At 35.9% G+C, this 13,004-nt stretch overlaps 1 protein-coding gene and 1 long non-coding RNA gene across 4 annotated transcripts; both read right to left on the bottom strand.

Annotated features, from left to right (window-relative positions):
• Positions 1-3,795: 3,795 nt before the first annotated feature.
• Positions 3,796-7,706, bottom strand: LOC124297283 (presenilin-1). Its single transcript, XM_046748151.1, has 7 exons — positions 7,218-7,706; positions 6,091-6,347; positions 5,758-5,967; positions 5,341-5,561; positions 4,866-5,153; positions 4,515-4,753; positions 3,796-4,434 (listed from the first exon to the last, which is right to left on the bottom strand). The coding sequence occupies exons 1-7, from the start codon at positions 7,368-7,370 to the stop codon at positions 4,279-4,281; spliced, it is 1,524 nt and encodes a 507-aa protein (XP_046604107.1). The 5' UTR covers positions 7,371-7,706; the 3' UTR covers positions 3,796-4,278.
• Positions 7,707-7,907: 201 nt separating this feature from the next.
• On the bottom strand, positions 7,908-13,000 carry LOC124297286 (uncharacterized). 3 transcript variants are annotated; one of them, XR_006906569.1, is made up of 4 exons: positions 9,664-13,000; positions 8,948-9,539; positions 8,512-8,610; positions 7,908-8,304 (listed from the first exon to the last, which is right to left on the bottom strand). It is a non-coding gene; the product is annotated as an uncharacterized LOC124297286 (long non-coding RNA). The 3 variants fall into 3 exon arrangements; XR_006906568.1 differs by having other exon boundaries at positions 8,512-9,539; XR_006906567.1 differs by having other exon boundaries at positions 7,908-8,610.
• Between the last annotated feature and the right edge of the window lie 4 nt (positions 13,001-13,004).

Here is a 13,004-nt window from a genome sequence, read left to right as displayed (position 1 = left end):
GACGCCGAGTAGGCGTCGGAGTCTCGCGAACAGGTTTCGACCCCCACTCCGTGCCCACCGATGCTTGAACAGCGCCGTGCGCATGCGCGGCAATCTGCCTGTCGGCCCAGTGACGGATCATTGGCGGGTTCCGTTGGTTTTATTGCGGTGTCCAAATGCTGAATGTCCGAAATTAGTTTATAAGAAAAAAAAGGCTCTGCGCAGCCAAATTTTTATATTTATTTAGAAACGCAGCATCTCAGCGGGGACTAATTTGGTAAGAGTAAGTGTTGCGAGTCAGCTGCGGCTCGGATTAGTCCAGAGGATGAATGAAAACCGCATAAATTATGATGCGGTGATAGCTCAAGATAGAAGCGTAGTAGAATCATGTGTATTTTACATGTAATTGTTTACCATGATGAAATGCACCAATTGCACTCTTCGAAAGGATAGTTTTCACCGCGTGGGATCCATTGCCTCTAGTCACGTTACTGCGACCAAATTTCGCGCGTTTGCGAATTTTATAGTGTATGCACATCACATGTCATTACCGGTTACCGTTAAATAAGTCGTATGGTAATGAATAAACGGAAATGATATGCGCACTGACGATGAGGTAACGATAATTGATTTATTCTGTATTCTAAATTAATTAGCGCATGTTATTTGGTTTTAGAATTTAGCGGTTTAAGTCCTATGCTATTATTTTCAACAACTGTAATGTGTATACCTTACTTAACACACACCGATACTGTAAGAATCCATTATAACCACATGATTTGTAATCTCTACATGTCGCATAAAACCCATATTCTAATATCCGTGATCTTTCCTATTTAACAACACTTCAAATATCTATTGTTCCACCTTCTATTTCCAGACAGCTGCAAAATAGCCGCGCTTCCGTCGCCTAAAACTACATGTTTACAAGAATACTAGTAAAATATTTATCATGAATTAGAAAATGCGGAAAAGTTTTCAACAATTTGGCTGATATGTTTAAAATAATCTTTGCAATGAATTATAAATTCATCGTGCATTACGAATACATACAAAACGTAATACAGTTATATCAAGTGGGCGAAGCTGTGTGTTCGAATGTTCTTAAAGGCTCTACATAGATATGTATACCTATACGCCTTCGTGATTCCATATACATTATCGCATCCCGCTGATACGTTTTATGAAATAGCTATTGCCAATTTACTGGTGACTCAATTTAACGGAAGTGATAATAACGGTGATTTGCCGAAAAGTTGTACCTAAGTAAAACGTGCTAAAAACGTGTTTTAGCACCATGCTCACGAGATTCAACAAGTTTTTTGACCGACGCGTTACCTTTGCACTCGTTTTCGCAAACAATAGCCTCAGTCCTGAGAATCCTGGTGACTATGCCGAATCCGGTACGGCATGACGACTATAATGCAAAACGAGTCACCCACCCACGCTTGAAGCCACAGCGGCTTGGCTAACTGCGGAGTCTGTAGCGAACGAATCACAATGTTTAGACTCTCCGAAATATGAATTTTATCTACACAATTTTATCTGTAGGCAACTATGGTCAGATCAAATGAACTGATAGGAAAGAGAAATTTTGCGACTGATGCTGATCGATTTAAATTATCAGCCTAAAGCAGAGTTTCTCAGAATTTACTATAGTAATTACTAATTATATGTGTATCATTCAAAAAAAAAACTCTTCTTCGTGACACATTACGTTATAATAAAAAGTCATTACTTGATAGCCGGATGTTATTTTGTGATTTTCTCTGTAAGAGAACAGCTACGTTATGAAGAGAAGAAGACAAACGCATAAACTAAATTCATAATAAAGTTCAGTTCGCAAGAAAGTTTCAAAAATTCACATTTTTCCTACACGGGTTATCCAATTTCTAGTTACGAGATTGTCACACCTACGTCATTCTGATGCTCGACATAGCTGAGACAACCGCATACGGTGTAGGTTTTCGTAGGCGCAATTGTTTACGGTTTGTCTCTATAAGTACACAGGTATACTGCACATATGTAGCATGCTTTGTTGCTTTTTGTGTACAGGAATTATTAACGGCACGCTGCGGTGACTCGTTGTTAACAAGTAGCAATCGGTGCAGAGTCGCGTTATACGCTTGCAATACGATTAAAACAACATTAAGGACCAAGGATATTATCGTATAATAGTCGTTGAGGCTTCAGCAGTACTTGTTGCTACACAGATATCATGAAAATATAATTGCCACAAATTTATCTAATAGTATTTAGCCGTATTACACTACTTATTCGCAGAACTTCGATTGATATCTCTTCATTCTTAATTAAAAATAGATACGCAAATTACTTACAATTAGTTTGGTTTTACAGCAATGAGGAGAATAATACTCAAACAATGTTCTTGTTTAGATGTTAGTGCATCTGGATTACACCTATTCGCTCTCCGAAATTAGAGATTCGGAATTGAACGGAATTCGTTTTGATTCGATATTTACAGTCCCGTTTCAATACGAAGTCCTTAAGACATCCGATTGATAAATTCGTTTCGGTATATGACAGCAATCTATGTGCAGCCTGATCTAATCAATTTGCAGACGAGGTATATAAAACTGATTAGGGAGAATCCGAGAATCTGTTACGAGTTCCGGAGTCAATTATACAGATGCAAGTATGTTAATACACGTATATGCGTCAAACCAACTGATGCTGAGCTAATTACTGAATACTTCTGATTACTAACAATAATTAAGGCGATGTTGCGCCTACAGTGTATCAGTATGAGCACACACACGGCTTGTGCTGTGCGGCGATCCGCGGTAAAGCGGTCAGCGTTCTTCGAACGGTCTTGTATGTAACTTGAAGACGCGGTATCTGGTTACTGTTCCCTCGGAATGGCATATCACCAGATATCACAAAGTGCAGTTGCAACTTTGTTGGCTTTATGAAATGTCGTTCTTAGTTCCAGATGCTTTGCAACAAATCGACGGCTTTTCGTAAAACATTGGTGGTGTTATACTGTCTGTTACGATGACTTTGATAGGTGTAGATATTGGTTGTAAAAATGGTCTCAGAGCTGCAAGCCGCCTGTCTTTAATTTCTTAGAAATTATCTATTCCGGTTGAATCAGTTTCAGGAATAATTTGAACGTGAAAATTTCTAAATGGTCACAGAATAATAGCTGATGCGAATAGCTATCCCGTGCCTTCTTGGAATGTCATTACAAAACGATTATAAGCTGAAAAGGACGTTGTCATAAATTTAAAAATGTCGAAGTCGATAAATTTTAAAGATGAAAAAATTCGACATAACGCATGATTGAATACAATCTTAAAAATGTGGGAAAAAATTTGTGTCTATATCTCGAGAACGTAGATAACCGTTATCAATAATGTTGATATTTGTATTTGCTCATATCTAACCGGAAAACGTGTCGATATTCTTGTCGGTACACGCTACTGTAAGGTAAGCTGTGTCTAATCTGGTGGACAAATGTTCCGCAAAAAGACTCAAGCTTTGGAAAATCCATCATGAAACTACTCCTTCAAAATGAAGATAATTTTTCCACTTTTTGTATTATTCTACAATAGTTCGCAGTCTACTCTGCTGACTATAGTAGGAGTTTTTTACTTGAATCCTGTAATGTTTTTGATCATGCGGTAGATTTATGTAAAGTATTTATTATTTTCAAATTTACATTACGTCAATATGACAATCTTGAATGATTGAAATTCGTAATTTGACGCGGAGCTTGGTTTAAGTAACTCTGAATTAAAAAGGACAACTCGTATACGAAAAACTTTGCTTTGTAAACATAAATTACACCTTGTACCGAATTGTTCATCGTTCCTTTATTTACAGACCGAATGAAAGTGTTTTAGTTGTCAGCAACGGAACTTAATAAATATATACCACCCAATCATTGGAATAAGTTTCAACTTCTAACCTTCTCAATACATACACTCACGTTCACGTTCGTAGATCAAAACGTCTTTACTATATCAAAGTAGTGACCATTTCTCGCTGTATAGTAAAGTCATGAAAACTATCGTGGATAGGTGCTAATTTACTAGCAATACATATTACAAAGTTTATTATCAAACTAGATTGTGTCAAGTGTATGACGTGCTGTGCAACAGCAGCACTTGGTTTTATAGAACGAATGGCTCACGGGCTTTTCAAACGGCACGTTTGTTTTCGTAAAACCATTCGGTTTTACAATTCATCATTACGATATACATGATGTCACAATCACTTGACGTAAATTGCGAAATATGATTTTTTTTACGTCACTTCAATCCAAAGTCCCGAAAGTTAAATAAATACTTGTTCACTGGCTAGACTGTCCGCAAATGGCGCAACGATCACTCTAGTTGCGAAATAAAATATCAAACCAACTGTGATTGAAATCGGAAGAGCTGGTAGAGCTTTTTTGAAAATAGCTAGGAGGAGCAGCGTCAGGCACAGGCCCTAAGAACAGAAACATAAGAATGCGTCAGCATTATAAACGTACATTCATTCAATCATGTTACTCCATAATCTGTACATACAATTAATATGGCCACGAAACAAGCCAGTGTCGTATTCCAGTCACCATAACTGGACGCTTTGCCTACTAGGACACAATAGAAAATAAAATCTCCCAGGCCCAGCTTAATTCCTCTTTCCTCTTCCATGGCAGCTTGCTGTTGCTGTTGCGACTCGTTCCTATACTGACCAGGTCGAGAAGGCTCAGTTAACGATGAGGGCTCTTCTCTAATTTCTCTAGCTCTCCTCGCACTTCGATCAGCTGCAATTAAATTCACAATTTACCGCTCCTCTGATACAAATGAGCTAATATTCTTATTTCCAGTTTTCAGCTAACCATTGTCTAGCTTGAAGCGTTTTAGATTGTTCATTACCATGTGTTGCTACCCATTCATTAGTGAAACCACCTTCCTCTGAATCTCCAGCTCCAGCACTTCTCCGTGTTTGTGTAGGAGTTGGTGAGCCAACAGTATCACCTGCAGCTGCATCGCCACTGGCCATAGACACCGTTGGTGTAGCTACATAGCCAACATAATTCATGGTGAAGGTATAGAGAATCGTCGAAGAATAAATTAATGCCGGGAATATCGGCTCATTTCTCGCTTGTGCTGTCTCAACTAGTATTCGAAGAGGTCCGTTGGGTGTGAGCACAGCTATCAAATCTGCAAAATTATACCAGAGTTAGTGGAAGAAAAATTTTTAACAATTTGTTTAACAGTAAATTTATCTTAACAGTTGAATAATTAAACAATTCGTATTTATTTTGAATTAAAAATCTAAAACATGAGGAAAATATGTTGAATGCTTACTGTACTATCTGCTGATTAAAAAATTCCCAATAATAATTACCCCAAATACTAATGACTCCGAGAACAACCCAAGTGGTCCACTCAGGTAGATACTTGATGAACACCAGGGCCATTAATGCAGCAATGAAAATTAGATAGGCTTGTTGCAGACGTAGCGGCCCCTGCCAGTGAATACAGATCATTCCAGCAACTCCAAAATTCCACAAACCAATGGAAAATGTTATAAGATCCATTGGTATATTATAAGCCCTCAGCACTTCCCTAGAAAAAAAAAAATTTGAATTTCTGCCAGATCGCTAAAGGATCTAAATAAGGAATCAAGCTTTCTAGAACTAAATCTATGGCATAAAGATTTTCCATACAAAGAGTGATAAAATTAAATTGAATAAAATATAACCAACAATATATATTATTATTATTATTATTTCAATTAAGTTTAGTCACGATTTTTACTCACTCGCAATATAATATCGAGAATAAGAAGAGGAGCATCAAAGAGCTCAGGATTAGCCAAGCATGTATAGTTTTATAAAATCTATACTTGTACAGTAGAATTAATATCACAGTCATTACCACAATGACTGACATCAGTATGAACGAATTGGCAATGGCCTGCCATACCTTCGTACTCGTATGTGGACTTTCTTCGCGGAATGGTGTATACAATCTATAAAAAAAGTTGAAATAAAAAAAACAATTTTTTTAATGGAATAATAATTTGCAGTGGAATTTAGTGCAATAATCAAACTGTAATGTCATTTAAGATGTAAAATAAATTATCTCCACATACAAATATATGTCCTTGATTGTGTAGAAATTGACGGAGTTGATAGTGGCAACCACTACTAGCATGCAAAGCGATACTGGGACGAATAGCTTTATGACGTGAGCAGCTCCATATTTCAATTCCTCTTCATCTTCATTTGTGAATTCATCAGAGTTATTAGGTGGGCCCCCAGAATTTGATCCATGTCTTCTTCGTTCTGGTATTACGAGAGTTGTAGACCCTGGCGTTTCGATGCGAACATCTGGAACTCCATTTTCCCCCTATCAAAGTGATTTGTCTATCAAAAATCATTCCAATGTCAAAGATGTGCAGCACATTGATCACAGAGTGTGAATCCAAGGCACTTTCAGTTGTTTACAGCAATTTGAAATAAAAAATCTTTACATGCACTTCAGAATTCGTGTTTTACTGTTACAGCGTATATCAAATTTATTGAATAAAAGTGAGAACTTTGGAAAGGAATCATTGAATTAATGTTTTTATAACTTCTTAACACATTGAAAGTGGAATCTTAGAGTCAGTGTTCTTGTAGAATTGTTAAGAAATTGACTACTTTTTGTATTGACTAGTTTTCTCAAATTGACTGTGAGGATAAGGGCGATAAGGGAAAAGAAAAGTAAGGCAGAAAAGAGCTACAAAATTTTTTGTATAGCAGATATTTCAAATGAGTACATCGAGTCAAATAGTAGCGAAAAAAACAGATTCCTACTTTACCAGTTGAGATAATTCGACCAACTGTCACTTTGCCTGCGGTATAGAATTAGACTTTTGACGCTCTGCCTATGTTAGAAATACTTGTGAGGCACAAAACCGTGTAAAGCTCCATATTTTCCCAATGCATTCATGAGAATGAAACATTTGATGCATCCGCATAAAGTAAAAATTGTGTTTGAGACACAAACATAAAAAGGACAATCGCGATTACATTTGATGTATGACAGTAGGATGTGTCATCCAATGGCCAATTATGCCAATGTTCCTACATGGAATGAAAATATGCCAACGAGAAATTCATCCGTGATATCCTACAAGGTCTAGGTGGGTGTACAAATTCTTGTGCGCAACAAACGAACATCCTGATTTTTAAAAAAACCCGCAACTCATACGAAAGCAATTTTGTGGAACAATACCTGTGAGGAAGTCTCGCTTGCCACGGGACGTTCGTGGCTTTTTGAACGTCGTTTTCTCCGATCAGAGACCAACCCGTCTGGGCGAACTTCGGCAACGTGCCCGTCCATCAAACGTGTATACTCGTTTGCCGAATCTGTATCACTATCAGTCATTCACGAAATTAACTGTATTTTCCTGTCTGGGCCGCTTTCAACACCAGCCATCAGTCACTGATCTCTATATTACACTGGAACGAGCGCTCCGGTAATGGGGGGGGGGGCGCAGCGCGTCCGACAGAGATAGTTGTCGTTGCAGTTGGTACGCACCTGTCGCACACAATATCTACTAACCGAGCACAAACATCTGCCCTCTGAGACTGACAGTTTGTCCCTATGGTTTGATTTAAGACCGTGGGTTTGTCCCATGGAGACTAGAGGTAAGGAGGCCGAACCCAATGCTGGCAAAATGGACCGTGAAAGTGATGAACGATCCGCGGATTTTACCCGCCTGGCGGCGCTAGTGACTTTCACGATCCACTTTTCGACGATTCCGCCATACGCGTTCGGCCTCCTTACCTCAAATGACCTTTAGTCACCATGGTTTATCCTAAAGATAAGATTGTGCGCAGACTCGCTGAAATTTCTTCATTTTTTGTTTCTATTTATTCGTTTTATTCACGTATAAATTGAACAATGTATGAAAAAAAATCCTAATCATGGCAAAAGTGGTTAAATTAGTGTATAAAATATGCAAGTATGAACGTGTAAATCATAAAATGAATCCTGTTAATCATGAATGTATTATAATATGTAGAATAAATTACGTATATACAAATTGATTTAGAAGTTTATTACATTTTCGTATGGATATAGATTGATACTCCCTGTTCAGAACTGAGAAGTAGATTACATTTTTGTATAAATAGATTGTTTCCGCTTCATTTTGCCGCTGATTTTGGTGTTTTCAGCCATCGATGTATCAGTTGGAGAAAATCACCACAAAATGATGCTATCCTGAGATTGAGCCAGGCCCAGAAGAATAATTATCATATGCTATTACCAATTGATGTATATATTACAGTTTTATCTCTCCATACCCCTGCTGTATCTGGAAAATCAAATCTTTTCAGATCAATATGGCCGAAAATTTGGATTTGTGTGATATAAATATTAGAAGATGCAAAATATAACTTAAGTATGAAATCTACAATTCAAGTATACTTGCAATAGACTTGTCGAAGGTTGATATTGATGGGATCTAAATCATGAAAATAAATTATTAATGCAGTAAAGAAGTGAGAAAAGCGGAACTCACCTAGATAGTACAGAACTCAATGAATTCTTAAAAACGTCGAAAGGCTTACGAATGTTCCAGAATTGGTTCGACGTCTCTAGGATATAATTTACTTCTGCGCTGTGTGAAAAGGGAATGAATGACAAGATAAGGAATTATATTAATGAATAGGTAATTTGGTCAAAGTATGTAATGATTGCCATTGCAGGTACATCATGGAAAAGGAAAAAAACCAAAATAGGGTTATTAGAATAAAATATCACATAATAACTATCACATTATGCTGAGCATAACAGAGGCAAGTAAACCAGTTGGTTAAAATTTGAATTGATAGGCATGCCCGGTGTATCACAGAACAAGGAAAAAATAAGAAATGAAGAAATAATAAATAAAGTAATACATCAAAGTTTGAAAGTTACAGAACGAGTGTAACAGAAATGAGGAAATCAAAAATCACCATAATTGATAAAGCCAAAATACTCGTCTTTAGCTACATCATAAGCCGCTTCTGCGCGTATTGAAATTGCGTCTAATACTAAAGTTACATTCCTTAAAAGGTGATTTGTTAGTTTCTGCCTGCAAGTAATGAGAAACTTCAGTTAATAAATCTGGCTCACAATCGTATGACGACATCCATTTCCTGATGGTAGCAGAATGAGGCAAATATAAATATTGACGCTGACCTAATAGGCTTTAGGATAATAGAAATAAACCATCAACGCCAACTGCCTAATGTTTTCGGGGTACTGTCTATGATTTGGTGTAATATTATTATTGTTAAATTCATTCAACAGCATCTGCAATTTGACATCTTAAAAATGCCTTTCAAAAATAGTTTCTACGCCTTTGGAATAGGTTAAGGTTCTTTTCAAGACATCGATAGCTCCTCCCAATGATTGTAGTTTTGTATCTCTACGCTTCATACACTTCTGCAGTGTATCGAATTTTGATATCAGGGTCTCTTCTCTTGGAGATGGTTTCAAGCGTTTTGAGGAAACTTGACTCGCAGCGTCAACTCTGTTTAAAATGGCGAAGGGTGACATAGTTTCCTGTAATTAGAAATGTAATAATACATTTATTAATTATAAATCTCCTGTAATTATATCTGACGCATGTACTTTAGATATATATAGTAACGTATACAACACATTATGCCGTATTTTTTATGCATACCTTATTTTTAGAACCAATACTCTCCACATAATTTAGATTTTCTTCCGCTAATTGCTCTATTTTCAGTTACAGTTTGAAGCAGATCGGAACGGCATTTCTTGTCAAACAATTTCTCATTTCGGTAGTAGTGATCATTTCGATGAAAAATGTTTCCGATCGTCAGGTCGAGGTTTAGTTCGTAAAGCAAATGCGATGCCAACTTTGTTTTCATTCGAAGACAATGGAAGTATGATAACATAGTATATGTATAACTTGTTTCAGTTGTAATTATTTGAATTTTTTGACACCGATTTATCTTATACAAGATATTTGTTAGACTTATCAGAATTTTCTGAACAATTTTCCATACTTGTGAAGATGTGTTATTACGTGTACAGTTTAGTACTAAGCATTCAGAAAGGCAGGAATTGTTTTCCAATTATAAACTTCGAAATAAATTATAAAAGAAAAATATGAGGTTCGGAAGTCGGTATGTATTCAGAATTGCTCACGACCTTTAGATATACACCAATGGCCTCATGCCATAAAGGCGAACAAACTATGCTTATACACATTCCATACACCCCTTTGGTTTTACCCATCCACATGATTAATTCCATATTAAAATATTCATTCATAGGAAAGTTTGAAAAATACATATGGAATAATAAATGAATTATATTTAGTAACACTATTTATTGTAAAGACATTGAAAATGAACTCAATTTTGAATAAATCATCATTTTGGCCTTTGAAATATGTGTGTTATATCAGAATTTTTTTCATATCCTTGACGTACTTTTATATTTAATATTTTGTGTATATTTTTTACGTGCTATTATATTTTTTTGATTGAATCATAATTCTGTTAAATTAAAGCAGATATAAATATTATGATATCAAAGATGAGTTTCCCCCTCCACCTGACCCCGAATTATTGCTATTTTTGCCGTATCTCGAGTGGCGAGTGTTTCCTCACTTTACCTGGCTTAGTGCCGTTGAATCGCGGAATGATGCGTGACGTAATTGCGCTATGCGACTATAAACAGACAGGGAACGAATGTTGGAAGGGATGGAGGTGAGAGAGAAAGATGTGCTATACAGACAACTTAACTAGGCGGGAGAAAAGGTGGACCAGAAGCTAGATTATGGAAGAACTGGCACACTAGCTTCACTTTATGCGCCTCTAGTATCCGCGGCTTTTCTATGATAATGTTAATAACTAATCACAAAGACTTCCCCGGCTATTCTAATTATAGATCAAAACGGTCGGCTTTGGTTCGAACGTCTGAAATTATCTCACGCGTGCAACGTTATCTATAAAATAAAAAAATAAGAATTTAAAATATGGGTATCCACATGTGTTTGGATTACTATTTATTTTACAAATATGTGTATATATGTTTTAAAAAGATACTGCCTTATCCTTTTAAGTCTGTTAGTTAATTTCGCATGTGCCGGTTCGGGAAAGAATCCAGACTACTGCTGAAGCCTTCGTAGAGTATCCTGATACATTTCACCTTTTTTATATCGCAATACCACGCACCGCATGTCAGTGCAATTCGTGAGCCGGAAGCTTATTTAATTTTATCCCTTTTGATAGCAAAATCATCAAAGATTCTCGCGTGTCGGTGACCGCAAGAAGTCGAAGTTGCTTACAATAACTAACATCGCAAGATTGTTTATTATCGCATCAACTAACGTCACGTTTCAGCTGAATCTACCGCCATTAAATGACTGTAACATGAGATTTTTCGTAGATCTTGTACTTTGCTAGAATATGCTAGAATCATGATTTATCAGAAATGACGTTTCCGCGGGATTGAGAAAGTAAGCTTGGGAAACAGGCCCACAATTTACGACAATCTTCTCGGATTTCTAAATGTACAGACCTTTCTTGAAAGACGAGTGTAAGTTTTTTTTTTTTTTATAATTCATAACACTTATGTGATGTAACATTTGGTTGATCAATCGAAACTTTGTTTCCAAATGATATATCAAGAACCGGTATCAGAATTTTTCAAGCCTCGGAAATTTTCCAAGACTGGTTGGACTCAGATTTTAGTGAGTGGACAATTTTTTTTATTCTTCGAGACGATAACATCGTTTAAAACTGAAATTCACTGTAGAAAAATTTGAGATTGAACTATGAAACAAAAATTGATAAAATGAAACTATAAAAAAACCGAAATTAATTTACACCTAAAAAAATAACTATATTTATATAATACACGTACAACTATGTGGAAACAGTAAAATTAGATATAAATTAAATTCTGTGAACAATTACTACGTAATACAATTATGTAAACAAATGAGAGCATATTCCAATTGCTCTCATTATGAATTACCTGCATTATATAGTGTACGTTGCAATTGATATTTGATCAATTTACTTCACAGAATTGATATGTATACAGTACAAGTATGAACATTTTTTATGCATTTAGGTATCTAAAACGACATCTGTAATTATATTAAGGAAGCAAAATAGAAAATTACCGCAATAAACAACTGAATTGTTGGAACGTAACAATAAGCACATAGGAACTATAATACATAATATAAATCTTTATTATATTTGGTAGTTGGTCGTAAGAAAAAGAAATTACGAGGACAACGAAAGGAAAAAAGCAACTGCGAATCTTCCTTATCGTTGCATCTGTGTGATGGTACTAAATGAAAAAAAATTAATTTAATAACAACAACAATAACGGTAATACTAATGATAATAATCATACAATAATATCGTTAAATTCAATAACATTCACTTGACTGATGCGATTTAATTTAAGATTTGCACAAGTAATCATCGATCACCTCTATGAAAAAATTTTTCATCATTATGGAATACTATTGTATATGACAGTATCGTTTGAACTTTATACTGTGCACGATAAAATATGCCATGAGAGAAAATGTTCACGTGCATAAAATTGAACGATTGCTTTATATGTATACAGTCACTTATATATGACTTACGATGAACGTTATAATACTTCAACAAGTGATGTTACACAGTTTGCAACAATATCTGAAGTTCATATCTTTCACAAGCGGCAACAATTACGGTAGGATAATCTCGTTGTTTAATTAACGTAAAAAATTATGATAATTACAGTGTTTAAATGTTCTCATTCATGTTTGTTTTGTTCTTAAATTCCTTAGAAAGAAGTGGTTTAGGCATTTTGTCCAGGTCAGGGGTAAAATGGTGTTCCACTTCACAAAGTTTCCGGATAATACCACGACCCTTGAGATACATCTACAAGTCTACTTGTAAGTCGTGATTTCGCAAATAAAAAAAAAAACCCCAGAACGACCGTCACATGTCAGTTTTACGCATGCACACAGTTGCTCTTTCC

The sequence above is a fragment of the Neodiprion virginianus genome, chromosome 2 (genome assembly GCF_021901495.1).
Source record: "Neodiprion virginianus isolate iyNeoVirg1 chromosome 2, iyNeoVirg1.1, whole genome shotgun sequence".
In the NCBI taxonomy this organism is placed as follows: domain Eukaryota; kingdom Metazoa; phylum Arthropoda; class Insecta; order Hymenoptera; family Diprionidae; genus Neodiprion; species Neodiprion virginianus.
Note: the sequence above shows the minus strand (reverse complement) of the source record. Positions and strands in the feature narration are given on the sequence as shown.

Coding starts and splice junctions, on each gene's coding strand:
- LOC124297283 (XM_046748151.1), bottom strand. CDS start 7,370: ATGACTGATAGTGATACAGATTCGGCAAACGAGTATACACGTTTGATG. Junction 6,348..7,217: donor CAAGCGAGACTTCCTCACAG/GTATTGTTCCAC, acceptor TCACTTTGATAG/GGGGAAAATGGAGTTCCAGA. Junction 5,562..5,757: donor TTCTCGATATTATATTGCGA/GTGAGTAAAAAT, acceptor TTTTTTTTCTAG/GGAAGTGCTGAGGGCTTATA.